This window comes from Temnothorax americanus, unplaced genomic scaffold (assembly GCF_048541705.1).
Source record: "Temnothorax americanus isolate GAGA-0224 unplaced genomic scaffold, ASM4854170v1 Scaffold3, whole genome shotgun sequence".
NCBI classification, from domain to species: domain Eukaryota; kingdom Metazoa; phylum Arthropoda; class Insecta; order Hymenoptera; family Formicidae; genus Temnothorax; species Temnothorax americanus.
In genome coordinates, this window is record NW_027509442.1 from 736,779 (window position 1) to 759,490 (window position 22,712).

At 34.9% G+C, this 22,712-nt stretch overlaps 2 protein-coding genes and 2 pseudogenes across 5 annotated transcripts in view; 2 read left to right on the forward strand and 2 right to left on the reverse strand.

Annotated features, from left to right (window-relative positions):
- Brm (ATP-dependent helicase brm) overlaps window positions 1–19,624 on the forward strand; it is a 35,653-nt gene extending 16,029 nt beyond the window's left edge. For 2 of the 3 annotated variants that reach the window (XM_077411702.1, XM_077411703.1), the window contains 16 exons: window positions 9,481–11,612; window positions 11,947–12,020; window positions 12,519–12,768; window positions 12,862–13,000; window positions 13,091–13,252; window positions 13,363–13,704; window positions 13,782–14,004; window positions 14,098–14,288; window positions 14,415–14,572; window positions 14,651–15,071; window positions 15,137–15,303; window positions 15,383–15,574; window positions 15,650–15,980; window positions 16,055–16,918; window positions 17,002–17,176; window positions 17,293–19,624. In XM_077411702.1, the coding sequence (XP_077267828.1) occupies window positions 9,481–11,612; window positions 11,947–12,020; window positions 12,519–12,768; window positions 12,862–13,000; window positions 13,091–13,252; window positions 13,363–13,704; window positions 13,782–14,004; window positions 14,098–14,288; window positions 14,415–14,572; window positions 14,651–15,071; window positions 15,137–15,303; window positions 15,383–15,574; window positions 15,650–15,980; window positions 16,055–16,918; window positions 17,002–17,176; window positions 17,293–17,438 (5,967 nt within the window). In that variant the 3' untranslated portion in view covers window positions 17,439–19,624. The remainder of the gene's footprint in view (window positions 1–9,480; window positions 11,613–11,946; window positions 12,021–12,518; window positions 12,769–12,861; window positions 13,001–13,090; window positions 13,253–13,362; window positions 13,705–13,781; window positions 14,005–14,097; window positions 14,289–14,414; window positions 14,573–14,650; window positions 15,072–15,136; window positions 15,304–15,382; window positions 15,575–15,649; window positions 15,981–16,054; window positions 16,919–17,001; window positions 17,177–17,292) is intronic. The other variant, XM_077411704.1, reaches the window with a different exon arrangement.
- Window positions 1,755–7,034, reverse strand: LOC143900408 (inositol monophosphatase 2-like). Of its 2 annotated transcripts, XM_077411721.1 has the most exons (7): window positions 6,888–7,034; window positions 6,225–6,354; window positions 5,523–5,653; window positions 3,407–3,666; window positions 2,896–3,004; window positions 2,597–2,751; window positions 1,755–2,158 (listed from the first exon to the last, which is right to left on the reverse strand). In XM_077411721.1, exons 2-7 carry the CDS (start codon window positions 6,291–6,293, stop codon window positions 2,016–2,018), a joined length of 867 nt encoding a protein of 288 aa, XP_077267847.1. In that variant the 5' UTR covers window positions 6,294–6,354; window positions 6,888–7,034; the 3' UTR covers window positions 1,755–2,015. The 2 variants fall into 2 exon arrangements, with proteins under 2 accessions (XP_077267847.1, XP_077267848.1); XM_077411722.1 differs by lacking the exon at window positions 6,888–7,034 and having other exon boundaries at window positions 6,145–6,286.
- Window positions 19,625–20,038: 414 nt separating the features above from the next.
- Window positions 20,039–20,159, reverse strand: LOC143900696 (5S ribosomal RNA; annotated as a pseudogene).
- Window positions 20,160–22,591: 2,432 nt separating this feature from the next.
- On the forward strand, window positions 22,592–22,712 carry LOC143900697 (5S ribosomal RNA; annotated as a pseudogene).

Below are 22,712 nucleotides of genomic sequence, written 5' to 3' on the forward strand. Positions count from 1 at the left end.
ACTCAACAAATCAAGAGACACGGCAGTGTCTCGCGTCAAGTCACGCGCAGAGATTGGATTGCATTGCATTGCATTATAGATACATATTCTTCCTGTTGTTTCAAGTACGTGTAGATTGCTTATGGCGCAACGTAGAATTAATTATTGCTACAAACATCATAACGTTTAACAAGTTCTTTATTTATCACTAATCGTAAGCATCATTGGGATCTTTATCTTTTTAAAATTTAATTTTTGAAATTATAAATAATTGTTGGTTGAATAATATTTGATATTCATTGATTTTCACAGGGAATTATTAGTAATTAACTTCATAGAAATTTTTATTATAATATTACGCAATGACGAAAGATTAGAATGACAAATACTACGTTTACGCGAGCGTTACTTCTGTAGTAACTTACGATAATTCACCCGTTTACGCGGAGTAAATTATCGTAAGTTACTACAAAATCCCGTTTACGCGAAAGTATTATCGTAAGTTACTACAGAAGTAACGCTCGCGTAAACGTAGTAAAACAGAGATACGATATCTGCCCGATATTATACCGTCTTGTCTACTTTATGAGATCAAGAGACACGGTAGTGTCTCGCGCCAAGTACACGCGGAGCGAGACCGACCGTGACTCTTTTACGCGACGCGACGGGTTGCGAGTACCCGAGATGTTGAGATCTCGATAACGAGTGAACGGATCAAGTTCTAAGTAGGCTTGATAACAATAATGCCATTCTAAAATAGACCTTGGTTTTATATACTGGTCTGAGATATACTTAATTGCACGCACCTGTCACTCACCATGATAATGTGAATGTCTACCGACGACGCGATTGTTTTACAAAGAGGACAGAATGATCAACGCTATCTCGTTGGTTTATTTCCTACGCGATGTTTAGAGCCACTCTCTAAACGATCTAAAAAATTACAAGTTTTTAATAACACATAATCTTTCGCAGCCCAGGCGATATTTTAGATATAGTAAGGTAGCTATTGTGCGTACGTGATTCTCTTAGTTGCGATGACAGCAATGGATCGAGGCAATTAATGCGCAAAATTTACATAATAACATATGTAAATTTATTATTAATTTACTTAAACGGTCAGAAATCTTATCAAGTATAAAACTATTGAAAGTGGAAAAATATTGAAAAAAAGTTTTACTAAAATGAAGAATAAATTAAATGTAAAGCGCAAATTATATATATATATATATATATATATATATATATATATATATACACATCTGTAGATATGTTATGTCTATGTTATACATTTTCTCGCAAAAAAAATAAGTAATCTTGCATAACACGCATAATCATTTATGTATTATGTGTACCACCTATGATTTACGTTCCCCCTTTCTAGTTTCTGAATAAATAATTTGATTTACACACCCGTTATGACATTGTGTGACAAAACAAATTAAAGCAGTCATTTTATAAATCTAATATCACATTTTATATCATATCAGTACGTTGTAAGTACTGATGATACCGACATTATCACACTCACCAAATACCATCATAAATTTGTAAAATTTGTACGGTGTAAAATTTTAATCTTAAGCTGCGTAATCCTTAACGAAAAATTATATCGATAATATACCGGAACGTTGTTTTGATGTGTAAAATACGGTTCTAGGGACGAATTTTATTGTTGTAAAAGTTATATTGTTATATTATCAATATATCTTCGCGCCTTTCGCGGTGCGTTAATACGATGGATGTCAAAGGTTCGTAATGAATTTGACAGTAAATTGCGCTTTACAATAATTTTGTTTTATTTATAAACAACGACGGGAAAATCGATCGAAATTCACAACATTGTGATGGCACACTGGTTAACGCAATGGGATTGACTTCGTATAACGACTGTAAATGCGTCAATGGGACTTTTTAACGAAAACTTTTCTAAACTGATTTTTATAGGTAATTTCCTCATATTACGTGATAAATACAAGTTGCTGGGACACACCTCCTGCTGTTTTACACTCAGCTCTTAAATCAATTAGCATGAGTCATTGCTTTCCGTCTGAGGTTCTCTGGAGTCTTTTCCTTTGCGTTTTTAAATCAGTGTCGATGATTAATTTAGATATTTCTTGTGCTAGAGTTTCGTTTGACGCTGCGATAGTATTCGGCTTCATAATATCGTAAACACCACCTGTAAAGATGGTCATAATTAATCTTTCAATAACTGGACAGCATCGATTCTTGCGCTTATTTTCTTTTTGTTTAAAATCATATATTATTCTGCAAGAAATCGCTGTTTCGATTCTGATTTTTAGTCTGCTTCTGATTCTGATAATTTAATCTGAAATTTCTGATTGTATACAGTGATTATTTGAAGCGTAATTGTTTTCTTGTTCATCATAATGAAAGTATTTTAATACATATGGATATATATATTTATAATTATTTTATAATTTGAGCCAATTTTGTAAATATTATTTAGTTGTAATCTTTGTAGTAAATTAAGTATGAGTATTTCAGAGATAAATTTTTCAGAAAATTTTCATATGTTCGTGATCGGTGGAGGGAAAGTCGTAAAATTTAGCTATAGTGATATTTGGTTATTAATCTGTCGTTCGTGTTACCGTACCCTTCGTATCTATAACAGTTCCACCCGCTTCGCGTAAAATCAGCGTTCCTGCCGCCACATCCCAGGCTCTAAGATGTGTATCTAAAAAGAAGCAATCCGCTACACCCCGCGCTATGTACGCCAGAGTGAGTGCGGCTGATCCGATACATCTGGTTCTGAATCAACAGGAAACGCATAAACAGGATCTTTCCAAAATAATAGGTTAACAGATAACAGATAACAGATACGATAACAGATAACAGATTCGATACTTAATTATAATGCACGATTAGCTAGATCTAGAGTTACGTTTCACTTACATGTGCGTCGCTTCAACCAAGGCGTTCATCCTGGGTATCTGTATACTGTTGTCTTTTAATTCTAGTTTCCAAACGAACGGCTCAAGCATGACCAATGCTTTTTTCAGTTCTGCAAGAAATTGAAGAAATGAGAACAACACTTTTTACAAGCGCATTTAGATACAGCTCTCTTTTCCCATTCGTCACGGAGATTTTACGGTTCTTCCCCCTGTTGAATCAACAGTGTGATTAATATGTATTATAGGTAATCCAGATCTATAATCTTGCTGTTAAAAATAAACGGTTATTGACTGGAATATGCAATTAGCACTAATTTTGCAAAGCGGGAAGATACAAGACGGAAATTAATTATGATGGATTGCAAAGTTCGTGCAAATTATATAGAAATGATGATTTACAAAGTGGAAAATGTAGCATTTCTCGAATTTCTGAAAATCTCTCACGTTTGAAAATCGGCATCTTCAAAAATATAAGATTGATAATGTCGCTTCTGCTACTGAACATGCATTACCAGTGACTTTAGAAGTGTGAATCGGCTTTCCATTCAAGAACGCGCCTTTGCCTTTTATCGCAGTGTACAACTCCGAATTTGATGGATTGTAGATGATACCTAGGGCGAGCTCTTTGCGAACCGTCAAACCTACGGATATACAGAAATGAGGAAACAAATGAATGAAATTGTGAGTTCCGTCGATTGGATCGATGAACCATGTCGGTGCATCAGTCAATCCTGGCATTTCCCCCGTCCCAATTGTTTCTTCCGCGATAATCCTGAAACGTAAGATATTTGAACATCCTTAATCCTTAAGGAGGCTCTTACCTCGATCATATATGACGATCTTTATGAAATTAATATATGTTGTAAAGTGAACCACAACGGACCGATGCCCAAACTTGAGCATAGGTTGACGATAAAAACTGTAAAATATCAGTATTGAAATTCGCATTTTTAACACAGGGCATATGGTAAACACTAAAATTTTTACCGGAAGTGATGTATTTTCTTGGCAAGTTTGCGAGCCAGGTAAACAAAAACTAAGGAATTGTAGTTAAAATAATAATCTTTCTAATGATAAGAAGAAAACTTGGTGTTGACGATTAGTTATAAAAGATATTGTAGTTTTAATATGACGTACGAGAGGTTAGGACGAATGATCTTCCGAGCGTCAAAATCGCGCGAAGTTTCTAACCTCACTTGCACATGTCTTTTCTCTGCGCTGTATGGTAGCGGCATAATTATCTCTCGCGCATTGACAACCTTTATTTCGCGAATTTTCCTTTCATTTTCCCTCTCACCATTCTCACGTTATATCTCTCTTTTGGCTCCATCTCTTCATCGCATCATTCGCTACACCGCTACACGGCTACACCTCACTTAGCTGCAGGACTGCTACAGACGACGTTTGTGACACGCGCATGTTCTGCTCTTTAGCACTGACGTAGTCAACTGACTTATTGTATAAATTTTAATATTACACTAATAGAACATATAACTTACTCTTACACTATGTAAAAATCATTATTTATTTTTTTATTTAATTTCCGATAATTTTATAACCAATTATTAATGATAATTTTTCGGTTGCTACATTGATTAGAGCAGCCGGGTTAAGAGCCTCCTTAAGGAGGTTCGATGGCTTCATCGGGGGGAATAGTGGGACGCGGGGATTCTGGCAACAGCGCACTAGCGTTTGAAGTAGTGGGAGAGAATAGGATTGCTCTGATTGGTCGCCGCGTGTATAGTGCGTGCTGCTTTTCACGTCGTTCACGACCGTTGCAGTCTAGCAGACGAAAAATCAAGCAATTTATGCTTTAATAATTAATTATTTTGCGAAATATGCGGTAATTTTCCCCTTTCTTTCGCTCATTTATTTGTAAATTATTAAGTTACATGTGCATATTTTTTTTATTATTTGCATTTTTTCTTGCACTTATTTCATTCTGAAGGTATGCAGTATGTCATTTTCTATAAGAACCTATGTTAAAAATGCAGCCAGTTTCATGAAATTTTAATATGTTGTTTTGGAATGCAAAATAGAATTATGTGAATTTTTGGGGAATTTTTCACCGTCCTGTTTTAAAAAAAATCTCGAAAAATTGTATTTTTAAAATTTTTGGAGTAGATTTTTTTCAAAACGGGACGGTAAAAAATTCCCAAAAAATTCACATAATTCTATTTTGCATTCCAGAACAACATATTAAAATTTTATGAAACTGACTGCATTTTTTTGTAGCTACTGAATCTCCTTAAGGTGCGATTTCATGGGCGTCAATTGACGCGCGTCAAGACGATTTTGTGACGTCATGTTGTTTCTGCGTCGACGCTGAAGAAGTTCAGATTTTCCAACTTCTAGCGTCAACTGACATCTCGACGCGAGTTCCAAAAATTGACGCATGAAAACCTTTTTCATTGCGCGTCAGAATATCGGCGTCATTATATACTAATCTAACTTACCCGAACTTAATTTCGAGCTTCAACTGACGCCCATGAAAAGGCACTTTTATATTAGTAGAATATAATATGACCTTAGGATTATTTAATATCATAGGATTAATTATTAAGTTAAATTGAAGTCTGGTTATCTACTGATTTTCAGGTAGTCCGTTTTTATACGATTACAACTCACTTATGATCAGGAAACTCCCTGGATAGGCCATCAATAAGTATTTTCTCAATTTTTTGATCATGCTCTGTTACGAAATCCATATATCCTTTGTCATATACAATTTTTTCGTTCTCGAAAGTACACTTGAGTCTCTATAATATGCACATAAATAATATAAAATAAATAAATACATAATTACATAAACATATATATATCATACAAAAAAAGGAAGAAAAGTTATATTTAAAAAGGTTATGATTATTATATATATATATATATATATATATATAATGATTGATATAAAGATACATCTTGCTAAGATTTTAGGAAGAGTGAGACTTTAACTTGTGCATTGATGTTTTAAAATCATTTTTCGGAGATTTATATAAGATATTAAATTTATTCTGTTTTAAGGATTTTGAAAGATATTACCATCAATAATATATTTTACATAGGTTCAAGAATAATTTAAGATTAATTCAGATTTAGATTAAAAGTTTTTATTTTAAATGTAAGGTTTTTAGTTTAAACCTTAATCTTACACGGCACATCTGTAACGGCAACATCTAAAAATCTTGAATTAATCTTAAATTATTCTTGAACTTATGAAAAATATATTTTATATTTATAAATATATACTCACAGCTGCAACTTCGTCATTCAATTATATCTTCAGAATTGTGCAATCTTTCCGCTTATCTTTATACATCAGCTGTGACTTACCTTACCAGCTCGCAACGTGAGTTCTTTCGCGAACTCGAAGCACTTCGCAATGTCCAGATCACTCGACATGACGATAGCCGTCGTTGAGAATCGTGCCGGTACGACTGATCGATTCACCGTCGACTAACCGCTATAAATGAGAATGCGGTGGTTAACTGCTCTTATCTCTGCAATTAGTGATATCTGACGCAAGTAATGCGGGTAAATAAATCTCAACATTTGAGAAAACGCGCGCATTTTTTTCATTGCTATCAGCTGAGGGTCTATAAGAAGTTTGTTTTGGAAACTTTGACGTTTGTTAGATAATGTGTAATGAAAAGTGACATAACATGCTTGATACTATTTTTTTTTATAGACCCTATATTTATTCGTATACATATTGACTTTTTTTATACAAATCGTAATACCTTACGAAATTATGCGTATTAATATTACATTTTTAATATTACGTAGTAAGTAACATTATTTTTATACAGTTATAACTTATTAATTTTAGACGGAAGTCTTATTTACTTAATTAATACGATTACATTAAACGTTACATTAAACGTTTCTATTCGAATCACATATGGCTATAACGTATTGATTACGTAATTACTTATTATCAAATAATCACGATGTGTGTATATACATAATGTGGAATAAAATATAAATAATACTTACTATTCAGTGACACACTGTGTTCAGTAGTACATACGCATGTTATTTCCTATGCACTTACAAAATAGTATTAAGCTTGGTAAGGTCCGTTGCTACTCTCAAACTGCAAAGTATGCTCTTATGAGCTAGTCTCGCGTGCACTCTTACAATTAGCGTTATTAATCCCATGCATGACTTTTACTTGTTCAGTACCCTGATTTGTTTTACGTTGTATACTTATCGCGTCATAATAGCGATTTTCAATGCCTCGTGGTCGACGATATTGTACACTTCGTTTCAAACATATAATTTACATTCTAAAATCTAATAGTTAATATTCTAAAATTAATATTCTGTAGTTAATATATTCTAAATTATTTTTTCTAAACAATAAATAATCTAAATTATTCTAGAAATGTAGACATTATCAGTTAAGTTAGATATCTGAACAGTTGCATATTCTAAAAAATTATAAAAGTATAGACATTTATATTTTTATTTTTATTTTTATTTGCAAAAAGCTGCAAAAACAAATGGAAAGAAAGAGCGGAAATGGTTAACGGAAGAGCAAAATAATATTTCATCTTCTATGCTTGAGCTCTGAATCGATTTTTCATTGAGACACGCTCCATGATTTCTTTTGGTTGTGAATAATAAGTAAGTACTCTAGAACGAGATTGTAAACTATTTCAATCTCAAGTTTTTTATTCACAGCTAATGCAGTCGATATGCAAATTTACGAGAAAGAATGTATGAAGTTCGTTCCATCAATTAAATCGACAATCTATGTAAGTGCGTGTGTAAAAGTTCTGGTAGAAAATTGGAATAGGATGCTATTTTATTGCCAATAATTTTGATAAATATTATATAATAGAAAAGAATTGTGTACTGAATAAAAAGATATTCAGTAGTAATTTCTTGTTTAATTGTGCTTTATATATACATATATATATATACGCACATGTATTAATTTACTCAATTTAAACATAAAAATGTGATGATTTATGTATAGGAAACTTTCCCGTTAAATTGTCTATTAAAATCGCTTTGACTTTTTCATACTGCGTCACTAAATCCCAATTACTTTTTATTTCAATATGTTTAAATGCTTGGAAAGCATCACAAATCACCTGAAAATAATCTTGTCTTTTGTCATGTGCCTTTTATCTTTACATTCTGCAAAAATAGTAGATGAGGTAATGATATCGACTGTTTTCTAAACAGATAATTCATTAATTACAATTTGTCTGACAACTTGTGGGATGTATGTACGTACAGAAATTGCCTGGTATCTGATAATGTTTTATCGCATGCATCTTGTAAATAATGAATAACGATGTACGGGGCGGTTTCGCACTGCGCGTGTACTTGGCACGAAACACTACCGTGTCTCTTGATTTTAATCAGTAAAGTTGCGTTAAAAAGAATACTTCGTGCCCTTCTTTTCCAATCATACACAAATACAGAAAATAATAATAGACATAATTGAACCATAAAAGAATCTCTATTTATTAATTCTACTGGATCTGAATTCTGGTTTATTACTTTTCAAATGTATAACATATTAATAGTTTTTATAAATTATTACAAACTTTTTTATCGATCTTTTATGAACGATATGTGTTTTTTAAAATAATATATATATATGTCCCTAAATGTTTGGTACTTTGCTCGTATCCAGATAGAGAAGACCAAACTGAGTCGAAAGGTCATGTATCATTTTGCAATTTTCGCAATAGTTGATGAGTTATTAATTATTGCTAATTGTAGCAATCAAACTATTTTTGCGGTTTTAATGAAGAACAAGAAGACGATAAAAGAGATTTGTAAGAATATTCTTACAAAAATACAAGACCTTTGATCGTTTAGTTTTGAAAAAATTAATACGTAAAGTACACAATTTCTGATAACGGTGGACGTATAACGGACAGCTAATGTATGTGACACTTATAAAGATCTAATAGCATACATATTATAGTGTCTATATATCTGTATATACATGTGAGATTTTTCGGTGGTGTGAGCGAAGCGTGAGAGTTTAATTTGTATGCGCCAATATCAGTAGCTTAAATATATAGATATATCTTTATTTACGTGCGCCACGTATGAACATGTCAGGCCTTAAATGACTACTTGCATTTCTCTTATACTGGACCCTGTCGCGTCCACTTGCGACTCTTATCAGCGCACTGAAATTGACCGGCCATTAGCACCGTTGATTGAATTGCTGACTATATTGCGAATATGTTAATTATTGTGGCATATAACGCGCATGATGAACAATGCAACGTCAATTTTTGCGGGTAAAACTTGCTTTGTGTAAGCTTTATCTTTGTAAATTTTGCAAACATTGGGAGTATTACTACTATCACACGCAATCTAATATATATTTAGCTTTTTCATTTTTTTTATTTTCTTAGAAATATTTTGCTACCACATATACTTCTAAGTGTAAGCAATATACTGTATATAATTAAAACATTATATATCGCATTATATATATATAAAAAGAAAATTGTATTAAATAAATTATTTAAAATTTACATTTAGTTTTTCCGAAAGTATTGTTGATTATAAATTGTATCACATAATTTATATGAGATTTTGTTTTTTACAGAATCAAGGTCCCGGCGGCCCAGTCGGACAGGTACCTACCTCCCAAGGTCCCGGAGGACCAATGGTACCCGGACAAATGGGTCCGAATGGACCACAAAGTGGATCTCACATGATGCAAAGTGGTCCCAATCAGATGGGTTCTAACGGACCCGGACAGATGGGACCGGGAGGCCCAGGACAAATGGGTCCCGGAGGACCTGGCCAAATGGGCCCTGGAGGGCCTGGACAGATGGGACCAGGAGGCCCGGGACAAATGGGTCCTGGAGTACCTGGCCAAATGGGTCCAGGAGGTCCCGGACAAATGGCTCCGTCTCATATGGTGCAAGGTGGAGGTCCTCCTGGTGGACCTCATATGGGCCAGGGTGGCCCAGGGCAAATGGGTCCAACTAGCGGGCCTGTTCCAGGATCTCAGATGGGTACAGGAGGTCCTCAAAATTCTCAAATGGTGTCTGGTGGACCTGGCCCCGGGCATATGGGTGGACTTCCAAGTCACATGAACGCAAGCGGTCCACCAGGATCAGGCCACATAACTGCTGGTGGTCCTCCCGGTCCAGGACACATGGGTAACACAGGACCTCCAGTATCAGGACACATGAACGCCAGCGGACCACCTGGATCAGGACATATGAACGCGAGTGGTCCTCCTGGACCAGGTCACATGAACACTAGTGGACCTCCTGGATCAGGTGGTCATATGAACAGCGGCCCGCCGATTCCAAGTCATATGAATGCAAGTGGTCCGCCAGTATCTACACATATGAATGCAAGTGGTCCGGGAAGTCATATGGGTCCTGGCGCTCCCGGTCAAATACCCGCAAGTGGTCCCACGGTGCATAATATGGGTCCAGGAGGTCCGAATCAAATGGGTCCGAGTGGCCCAAATCAGATGATGGTGAACAGTCAAACGCAAATGGGGCCTAGTGGGCCGATGGGTCCCGTTGGACCAACAGGACAAATTGGACCGAATGGACCTGGGCAAATGGGTCATAATGGGCCATCACAGATGGGTCCAAATGGACCTACACAGATGGGCATGGGTGGTCCACCTGGACAAATGAGTATGAATGCACCGGGCGGACAAATGGGTCCCGGCGGACCTGGTAATCAGATGGGACCTGCAGGGGCGGGTAACCAAATGGGACCAAACGCTCCAGGCAGTCAAATGGGACCTGCCGGTCCAGGCGGACAAATGGGACCGGGAAGCGGTCCCGTAGGCCAATTAGGACCCAACAGTCTTGGGCAAATGGGTCCTGGAAGTGGCCCAGGAAACGTACCAATGACAACAAGTAGTGGACCTGTTTCTATAGGGCCTAATGGACCCACTGGAATAGGTGTAGCCAGTGGGCCTGGTGGACAAATGACTTCTAGCAGCGGTCCCGGAGGGCAAATGAGTGCAGTAGGTTCTGGAGGTGGCTCTGGAGGACAAATGGGCCCAGGGAACGGTCCTGGAGTACAAATGAATGCCGGCAGTGGTCCTGGCGGTCAAATGGTGCCTGGAGGTGTATCTGGACAGATGGGACCAGGCAGTGGACAAATGGGACATGGTGGTAGTGGACCCGGAGGCCAAATGGGACCTGGAAGCGGACCTGGTGGACAGATGGGGCCAGGCAGTGGTTCCACTGGTCAAATGGGACCAGGGGGACAAATTCCATCTAGTGGTCCAGGACAGATGATGCAAGGAGGCCCAGGTGGTCAAATGGGTCCGAATGCTCCGAGCAATCAAATGGGACCTGGTGGGCCGAATAGTCAAATGGGACCATGTGGTCCAACTAATCAAATTAGTCATACGAACGCAAGTGGGCAAATGGGACCTAATGGACCGAATGTTCAACCTCCTACCACTCAAATAGGTCCTGGCAGTCAAAATCAAGGCCAAATTCCCGGTAGCACAGCACCATTAGGATCGGGTGCTCCAGTGAATCAAATGAGTCAAACTGGACCTACCGGACTTACTGGACCACCAGGATCAGGACAAGAGAATTTGAATGCGCTTCAAAAGGCGATTGATTCCATGGAAGAAAAGGGGTTGCAAGAAGATCCGCGATATTCTCAATTGTTAGCCTTAAGAGCTCGTCAAGGCAGTGGCATGGGAGACAAGCAAGCCTTCAATACACAACAATTGCAACAATTACGGTATGTAAATTATTGTATTATTACTTAATGATTGTATATCATGTCATATAAATTATCTGATATAAAGACGTGAAAAATTATGCAAAAAGATTAAGTTTAAAAAATATGAAATTAATATAAATCGAATGCAAATGAAAGAGTGTGAAAAAATGCTTTATATGAATATTATTAAATCATTATTTTAATTTTCAGAAACAATAATTAGATTAAGTTATTTTATGTAAATATGTTTTTAACACATTTTAATTTAAAAAGTAATAAAATTAATGTAAAAATATTTTCTCTACAATCTTCTAATTTTATGTTTTCAATTTTTTTTCACATTTTTTTACAGAGCTCAGATAATGGCGTACAGATTACTAGCAAGAAATCAGCCTGTACCTCAACAAGTTGCGCTAGCTGCTCAAGGTGAGTTCTTAATATGTAAGCTTATACGTTCTGGGTGACTACTCTATCTTTTGTATCGCTTTCTGCCACATGATTTGTTTTGCTTATTTCAAGTATAGCTTTTCTAGTCCATTTATTTGTTTCTATTTTACATCTATTTGCTTTTATTTTTATTGCTTTAATAATATAAGTGTACACAAATATTAATATGAATTATTTCTTGTTTATATGTTTTATTTACATAACATATTAGAAATTTGTATATGCTACTGCTATACAATATTTTATTTCAAATGCTTTTATCTTTTTAAATATATGCATTGCGTTAAATACTTACCTCATTAACTTTAATTTCCGCTTAGTAACTTTATATATTAGATCGTGTAATTACAGAAATTATGTTTACTGATAGATTATGATATTTATAGACTATGTAATGAGTGAAACGAGATGAATGTATGAATGTGGTATTTACAAAAGTAGGGTAGAATGATCCTGATTTAAGACGGATTTGATTAGGTGGCGCGCCTCCTCCTCCGGGGATGAGTCAACGCTCCATAGATCCGTCTCAGGGCCCTGTTTCAACAACTGGGCCACAAATACCAGGTCCGAATGTTATTGGTCCCACAGGTGCTCCTAGACCGAGCTGTCAAACGCCGCAGCAACAACAACAGCAACCTCAGTCTGGCACTAAGGCAAACAGGGTGACAAGTGTAGCAAAACCCGTTGGATTAGATCCGTTGTTAATATTGCAAGAACGAGAAAATAGGTAGAGACAGATTTTTGGAGAAACACGATATGATGCGTGATAAAAGTTGTATTTTCGTTACTAAAATGTAAAAAATTTAATGCTTGCTAACAGAGTTGCAGCCCGTATATCGCTTAGAATGGAGCAACTTAGCAATCTACCAACAAACATGCCAGAAGATCTTCGTATACAAGCTCAGATCGAATTGCGCATGCTAAGAGTATTAAACTTCCAGAGACAATTAAGATCAGAGGTACTGCAATTAATTTACGCACATATCATATTACATAACAGTTAAGGAATTCTTATTTATTCTTTTTAACTCTTCTAATTTTCTTTACAGATTATAGCATGTACTCGGAAAGATACCACTTTAGAAACTGCCGTAAATGTGAAAGCTTATAAACGTACGAAACGGCAAGGATTGCGCGAAGCTAGAGCTACTGAAAAATTAGAAAAGCAACAGAAATTAGAAGCAGAACGTAAACGAAGACAGAAACATCAAGTAAGTTTATCTGATGTACTTAAATTGTAAAATTTGATTATTGACAACATGATATCGGCAAGGTTATCGCTGTGAATAAACGAATACAAGCATGACATTTATGTTTGCAGGAATTTCTTAGTTCCGTACTACAACATGGCAAAGACTTCAAAGAATTTCATCGCAATAATGTCGCGAAATTGGCTAGACTTAATAAAGCAGTGCTTAACTATCACGCAAATGCTGAACGTGAACAGAAGAAAGAGCAAGAACGCATTGAGAAAGAGCGTATGCGTCGTCTTATGGCGGAAGATGAAGAAGGATACAGAAAATTAATCGATCAAAAGAAGGATAAGCGTTTAGCATTCTTGCTGTCCCAAACCGATGAGTATATCAGTAATCTTACGGAAATGGTCAAACAACACAAAATAGAACAAAAGAGAAAGCAAGTCGAAGAACAAAAGCGTAAGAAGGTAATGTAAAGTTAAAAATTGACTATTCTCTCATAAGGAATTACCTATAATATTGATAGAGTCTTATGATTATACAGAAAAAGAAGAAATTACAAGATAGTGAGAATGCTGAAGATGGTGGATCCAATGATGATACTCGTGTTGGTGTAATAGAAACATCCACTGGTCGCACATTAACTGGCGACGAAGCACCATTAATGAGTCAATTGTCAGCATTTTTAGAAGCTCATCCTGGATGGGAGCCAATTGAATCGGATAGCGAAGATGATGATGACTATGATGAAGAGGAGAACGGAGAAAGTGAGAATGAGAATAAATCTGATAATAAGCACTTAATTCTTGGATTTGTGTGTATAGATTTTTTATACAGATTTAATTTTCAAAATACTTTAGGCAAGGATAAAACAATGGGTGATTCTGAAGAAGAAAAAGTAAAGAAAACGATACATAAAGCAAAAGTGGAAGATGACGAATATAAAACAGAAGAACAAACATACTATAGTATTGCTCATACAGTTCATGAGGTTGTTACTGAACAAGCAAGCATCATGGTGAATGGACATTTGAAAGAATATCAAATTAAGGTGGTGTATTTATTTTAGTGTAGTAATTTAGTAATTTTAGTTTTGTAATATATTTTAAATTGTTTTACAATATATTTTAAGTAAATTATTTCTCTATGAATGAAAGAGCTTAATGAATGGTTTTAGGGTCTGGAATGGTTAGTATCATTGTTTAACAACAATCTGAATGGCATTTTGGCGGACGAAATGGGTCTCGGTAAAACAATTCAGACCATTGCTCTAGTAACATATCTCATGGAAAAGAAAAAAGTTAACGGTCCATTTCTCATCATTGTTCCATTATCGTATGTTCCTTTCCCTTCTTTTAAAAGCGTGACACTGCATTTCTTTAAATACTAATTTTATAATATGTGTGCTTCTAGAACATTATCAAACTGGGTTCTTGAATTTGAAAAATGGGCACCAAGTGTTGTTGTAGTGTCGTACAAAGGTTCTCCAGCTGGCAGAAGAGCGATACAATCTCAGATGCGAGCTACAAAATTCAATGTTCTTTTAACGACTTACGAATATGTCATAAAAGACAAGGGTGTGTTAGCCAAACTGCAGTGGAAATATATGATCATTGATGAAGGACACAGGATGAAAAATCACCATTGCAAACTTACCCAAGTGCTGAATACACATTATTTGGCTCCTCATCGACTACTGTTAACCGGTACACCATTGCAAAATAAATTGCCAGAACTGTGGGCTCTTCTGAATTTCTTGTTGCCTTCAATCTTTAAATCCTGCAGTACATTTGAACAGTGGTTTAACGCTCCTTTTGCGACTACTGGCGAGAAGGCAAGTATTTGGCATAAAGCATATTTTAATGCAGCTCTATTTAACATTATCGATATCTTGCATAGGTGGAGCTAAATGAAGAAGAAACTATTTTGATTATTCGTCGTTTGCACAAAGTATTGCGGCCTTTCCTATTGAGACGTTTGAAGAAAGAAGTAGAATCGCAACTACCTGACAAAGTGGAATACATTATCAAATGCGATATGTCCGGCCTACAAAAAGTTCTTTATAAGTACGTAAATATTGTCTATTAATTTCTTTGTGAAACTAATTTGTGTAAGTATAATATATAAATAAACATTTTCTGTCAGGCATATGCAAAGTAAAGGTGTACTACTAACCGATGGATCGGAAAAGGGAAAGCAAGGAAAAGGTGGTGCCAAAGCTCTTATGAATACAATCGTACAACTGAGAAAACTATGCAATCATCCATTTATGTTCCAAGCTATAGAAGAGAAATACTGCGAACATGTAGGCACGCAAGGTTCTGGTGTTATTACTGGGTATGTATCTCAACAATTTTCGAGCGTTTTATACATAAAATATCAAATATTTATTCAATTTTTCTTTGTCATTAGGCCCGATTTATATCGCGCGTCTGGAAAATTCGAGCTTCTGGATCGTATTCTTCCTAAATTGAAGGCTACGAATCATAGAGTATTATTGTTTTGTCAAATGACTCAATTAATGACAATTATGGAAGATTATTTAAGTTGGCGAGGATTTATGTATTTACGATTGGACGGGACAACAAAAGCGGAAGATAGAGGAGATCTGTTAAAGAAATTTAACGATCCCGGTTCAGAATATTTCCTTTTCTTGCTATCCACACGTGCTGGTGGTCTTGGTTTAAATCTTCAAGCTGCTGATACAGTTATCATCTTTGACTCTGACTGGAATCCTCATCAGGTACATAAATATTAACATATAGAACATAAAAATTATCGCAGTATTGCACTTGGTCATGATATATGTATTTGCAGGATCTGCAAGCTCAAGACAGAGCACATAGAATTGGACAGAAGAATGAAGTGCGCGTACTTCGATTAATGACTGTCAATTCCGTCGAAGAGCGAATATTAGCAGCAGCAAGGTATAAATTAAATATGGACGAGAAAGTTATTCAAGCTGGTATGTTCGATCAGAAATCCACTGGCTCTGAGCGACAGCAGTTCCTTCAGAGTATCTTACATCAAGACGATGCTGACGATGAGGAAGAAAACGAAGTGCCCGACGACGAGACTGTAAATCAAATGATTGCTAGGACAGAAGGTGAATTCGAAATATTCCAGAAATTAGATTTGGAACGGCGACGTGAGGAGGCCAAGTTGGGTCCAAATCGCAAATCGCGGCTGCTAGAGGAAGCTGAGTTGCCCGATTGGTTGGTAAAGGACGACGACGAAGTGGAAAGATGGACCTACGAAGAGGACGAAGACAGATTCCTTGGAAGAGGTTCAAGGCAACGTAAAGAAGTTGATTATACAGACAGTTTAACCGAGAAAGAATGGTTGAAGGCAATTGACGATGATGGTGCCGAATATGAAGAGGAGGAAGAAGACGATAAGAAAAAGAAAAAGACGCGGAAACGAAAGAAGAAAGGTGAGGAGGACGATGAGCCTATGCCGAAGAAACGAAGAGGTGCCGGGTCCCTGGTCGATCCTAAAATGAAACGGGCTATGAAGAAACTAATTACATTAGTTGTTAATTATACCGATAATACTGATGGCCGATTGTTGAGTGAACCTTTTATGAAATTACCTTCAAGAAGAGAATTACCGGACTATTATGAAATCATTAAAAAACCTTTGACTATTAATAAGCTATTGCAGAAGATCGAGGAGGGCAAAGTAAGTATTTGTTTATTGTATCATTTTTTTTACATTTTTTGTATAAATGTACGCCTATAATCTAATAATTTTATTTTTCCCAGTATGCTGATTTAGACGAGCTTGAGAAAGATTTTATGCAACTTTGTAAAAACGCTCAAATTTATAACGAAGAAGCATCTCTAATTCACGAAGACTCGATAGTGTTGCAATCCGTCTTTACAAATGCGCGTCAGCGTCTCGAAGAGGAAGGTAATAATTCCGATGGCGATGATAAAGGTATGAATATATTCTGTTATCTTATCATGTAATTATTTAGCAAACGTTAAAATTTAAATAAGATGGAAATTTTCTTTTGTTAATGCTTCTTTTTTATTTATTTTTTTATTACACAGATGGTGAAGATGGTTCAGACGCGGATTCTAGTGTAAGAATGAAAATTAAACTAAAAGGAAGAAAGGGTGAGGGAAGAGGTGGCCGTAGAAAGAGAGTTACTAAAAAATATATATCCGACGATGATGATGATGCCGATGATAACTAAGAAGTATTGTGATGCTTTTTGAAGCTAACAATTATAACATAATTTAAATATTTAATCAAATTATTTCGATTATGTCAATATTTGAAATAATAGCAGAATCTTATTAAAGTACAACCAAGAATTGTATGTATCGCAACTCGATTGTCGCAGTGGAGTACTGCTGTACTATTGTAAACTTTTAATGTGTTGTTAATTTTTATAATTAGTGAACTCATCGATAAATATTGAATGGCGAATATTATCATAAGTCTTATTTAGATATATGTGTCTCGATATAAGAACAGACATAATGTGTTGTAACTTTTACTTCGGATAAATTTGTGAGTAACGAACATCTACAGCATACTGTACAGATAAAAGATTAGCATTAAGATTTATTTCAAATATTGTTTTAATCTCTCTACTTTGCGATGAAGTCTGATTGAATATTATATTTGAACTCCAACCGCTGGGTTTTGTTTCGAATTCGCGTTTCGAATTTATTTTACTATCGGGGAAAGCGCAGACATTTGGGTACGTTACTCTATGCCTCGCCGCAGTAATACAATGTATGTTAGATTTCTATAAGTGACCACAGATATACATATGCACAGTAAAGAAAGAAATTTTTAGTTTGCTGAAATGGTATAATCATTTTGCAAATATTTTGCGACACAATTGTGGGTATATTGAAGATGTTAGTCAATTTCACTGGCAAATAATTTATCGCTAGACATCAGATTTTTTATGCAGATTATTGGAAAAGAGCAATTAATATTTAGGTTATTTATAATATCCAACATATTTATACTGTAACCATTGAAATATATACATACTAGGACGCGCACTGGCAGTCGAAACGCGAGGAAAGGATAGGTGCTGTCAGAGAGGCCACTTATGGTACACTAGCATGCGTACAAAGTTAGAAAAAGACAGGTGGCCCCCTTGAAGCGTTAAATAAGAGTCTATCCTTCTCTCGTTTTCCGCTTAGCTGTAGTATAGGCATTGCGCGTTCCAGTGTGTATATATTTCAGTGACTGTAATATATGTTGTAGTATAAATATGTTGGATATTAGAAGTAACTTAAATTTAGTTGGTTGCTCTTTCCCAGCAATCTATTGCATACAGAAAATCCGATGTCTATTTATCACTATTGACACTGTTAGCAAATTAATCTATATTTTAATTTTTGAAGCTTTATCTCATACACAGATGTGTCATTATTTAGTTGGATCGCATAAATATAATGGTATATAGGTATAATGTTCATTTATACATATATCACGACGATTATCCTTATTCGGTAGAAAAATATAAACAAAAATTTTTACCTGGCAATAATTTTGATATTTAAACTTGACAAACTTAAAAATATTTATGTCGCAGTTTTTGCATTTAACAAATTAATCATAATTTTGGAACTTTGTATTATTTTTTCTAATCACAGCTGCTTTTGGAATAAACTCATTGGCGCGTGATGCGATACGATGCTGACCTACATTATTATGTAGGTCGACATCGTATCGTATTACTCGACCAATCAATATTAATAGGTTTTACTACCAGGCAACTTAATTTACTGAATACTGATAGTTCTATCTTTTTTTTATTGTGCTTTCGATTTCCACTTTATTTTACTTATCAAATTTAATTATTGTCTATTTCTTCGCGGTAAAATATAATGGCTACTTGTCAACACCTTAGGAGAGTAGTTCGCGAATTGCGGTGATCGATGCAGCGAGTATTCTGTATATAATTGCCACGTGATAATGATTTTTAAATATTATACAAATGTATCTTTGGTATGATATATTCATTTTATCGATGATGAATATATTATATGATAGTTAGGATACGATATATATTTATCATGGTATATTTATACTAGAGTTTCAACTTTTTGATTTTTTACATACCAGATTAAGGTAAGCCATTATACATATTCATAACGAATTTATCATAATTTCTTCAAGGTTTATAGTGACAACAGTGAATGTAACTCGCATGTGCGCAAATGTAACATATACTCGAAAAGTATTCCAAAAATAAATTATAGTGCATTGAATCAGCTACGTTAGGTATAAGTAGATAATGCGTGAATAAAGAGAGAAAGATGTGTGAAAAGCGGATAAAATCTTACAAATTACAATTTCTCTATGTGAAACTACTCTTTCTCCAAATAAAAGTTACACTCTTTATATATATAACCTCGTCTTAATTTGATTAGTTTAATAACCGATTCTTTTTCATTTTTAGGTTTTTAAAATAACATGGATTTTTTTTACAACAATTAATATTTGCTGAAGACAAAAATAAATAGACAATTCTTAACAACAATGTGAAATAAATAAATTTAAGGCCATTTAAAATATATTTAAAAAAAAGTCAACGATACACACGGTCTTGTAGATCGTCCATACCTCTCTCTGATAGGATAAGAGTGATTTGGCAGCACATGGAAGTTCAACACGGTATTAGGTAGGTGATTATAATGTTTTGGTTTTTTTTATCAGTATATATATTATACACAATATAATCATTTAAATTGATTTTATATAATAGACAATGTACTACAACGATATAAAATAAGTAAATTTAAGACCGCGTAAATAAAAAAAAGATGCCAACAGTACGCGGTGTTCCCAAACGGTCACCCATTTAAGTACTAACCACGCTCAACGTTGCTTGACTTAAGTGATCGGACGAGAACTTGTAGAGTACCAACGTGATTTGACCGTTGACGAAAGTGTCTTTCTTAGAAAGAGGTGACATACTTCTTCATCAATTTTTATATATTACATTTTATTATATATTTTTTAAAATATATACATATTAATTTATTATTAATATTAATAAATACATATTAGTATATTTATGTAATTAACTAATATCTATATGTATATAATACAATCATATGTATTATATTATGTTATTATTTTAATTAATTTTTTATATATATGTAATAGATAATGTATAACTGCGATATAAAATGAATAATTTTTAGGCACATAAAATAAATAAATTAATTAAAAAAAAAACTACTAACCGCGCTTAACGTTGCTTGACGTATGTACTTAAATGATCGGACGAGAATTTTGTTTTTAAACGAGAATAATTTCTTATTTCTTATAAATATAATAAAGTTATCATAATATTTGTAGAGGACCTGTATGTTTAACGTACAGTTTGACCGTTGAGAAATGTCATTTGTAAAAAGAAGACATATATAATTCTTCACTAAATTTTCATTCCATAATCTACTGATCTATGAAAACTACTATCTCAAAGTCTATTTGCATCTTTGAAACTCAATTTTGTGAAGAAGTCGATATTTATTATGTATCATCTCTTGTATTCTAATATTAGCATTATCTCGTATTGCAAATATCGGTTATTCGATACTCTTAGTAAGATAATGTTCCAAACACCGGCCTCGCCGTTAAATGTGCGCCTGAAATATTTAGCACAGGTTCTTTGTGCGCTCTGTATTATGTGCATTTAACATCCCGCTCCGATCCGCTTCCGTATACGAGTTTGCGAATTTAATTAAACGTCAGTCACGTATAAGCAGGCGAAACCGGTACGCCGGCACTTTTTTTTCCTACATCAGAGAAAGATACGACTTTACTTTTTCTCATCCACGTGATGCGGGTACCATATTGCGAATTGCGCCCTATTGGGCTTACTCGCGACAGAGAGGAGAGGCGTTTAAAAAGCGGCAAGGCAGTGGCGGTGGTCGTCGTTGCTTGTTGGCCTTTGACCCGACGTGTGTGGCCAGCTAGAACCGTTGCTCGTCGCAAACGTCGCAGATCCCATGCCCGTCTGTTGGTGGCAATTTCAGCTCTGTTTTGAATTTAGATGGAATTTAGGCAAGCTGTTACGAACCGTCTGGTCATTTTCTCCATTACACTATCATTCGCGTGCACGCCGCACGACTGCTTGTGCGTGATGTGTGTGTGTGTGTGTGTGTGTGTGTGTGTGTGTGTGTGTGTGTGTGTGTGTGTGTGTGTGTGTGTGTGTGTGTGTGTGTGTGTGTGTGTGTGTGTGTGTGTGTGTGTGTGTGTGTGTGTGTGTGTGTGTGTGTGTGTGTGTGTGTGTGTGTGTGTGTGTGTGTGTGTGTGTGTGTGTGTGTGTGTGTGTGTGTGTGTGTGTGTGTATATAGATACTATTTTTTATAAATTATAGAATGAAAATTTGTGGTGAAGAAATGTGTCATTTCTTTGCAAGGAAGAGATATTCGTCAACGGTCAAATCACGTTGAACATATTGTATGTATATCCAAACATTTTTAAGGAACAAAACTACATACGATTTAGCCAGTAGATCCAGATTCGACAATTTCATGATCAAACTTATAAGAAACTATTTTGCTGAGGTTTCCCAAATTTCAAAGAATAGTCTGATAATTCCAATTCCATACGCGGACGAAAGATATATATCGAAAATACTTTAAAATCAAGATTTATACCTCCCGAGGCACTTCTATGCTTGGATAATACAATAGATATGGATATACATATGTACAAGATAAAAACAATGTTTCAATAATAGGTATATCACGTTCCTAAACGTAAATTTCAACAAAGTATTACTAACCAACCTAACTCAAATAGTAGGATAAATCATTAGATTTAACATATAAGCTGGACACACCAGAAAGAGCTGATTATTGTGAAATCCCGACGGCTTCTTCCTCATAGTAGTACTGTATGATATAATTAGCAATTAATAATTTGTTAGATTTACCAGATGCGAATAAATTAATTTTTTGTTTTTGTTTTATATTTATCATTTATAGCTTATACTTTTATAGAATAATTTACAATACTAAAGCTAAATATTAGTGCTTAAATGGATGACCATTTGAAAACACCGTGCATTATTGACATTTTTTAAATTTATTTATTATATATTGTTATTATATACATTTTTTATTATATAGAATTAATTAAAACAATAACCTGTGATATAATTATATAATTATACATTATACATATATGTATATTATCTATTGTTTTCTAGTTAATTATATAAATATGTTAATATCTATTTATTAATATTAATGCATATTGAGAGATGCATATATATTTATTTGAAAAATATATTAAATGTAACATGAAGATTGATGAAGAAGACAAAGAAGTATGTCACCTCTTTATAAGAAGGACACTTTCGTCAACGGTCAAATCACGTTGGTACTCTACAAGTTCTCGTCCGATCACTTAAGTCAAGCAACGTTGAGCGTGGTTAGTACTTAAATGGGTGACCGTTTGGGAACACCGCGTACTGTTGGCA

Excerpts from the sequence above, each read along its gene's own strand:
- LOC143900408 (XM_077411721.1), bottom strand. The coding sequence starts at position 6,293 with ATGTCGAGTGATCTGGACATTGCGAAGTGCTTCGAGTTCGCGAAAGAA. Across the intron at positions 5,654-6,224 it reads TCACGTTGCGAGCTGGTAAG|AGACTCAAGTGTACTTTCGA; the intron begins GTAAGTCACAGC and ends TGCATATTATAG. Across the intron at positions 3,667-5,522 it reads AGGGAGTTTCCTGATCATAA|GATTATCGCGGAAGAAACAA; the intron begins GTGAGTTGTAAT and ends CTTACGTTTCAG.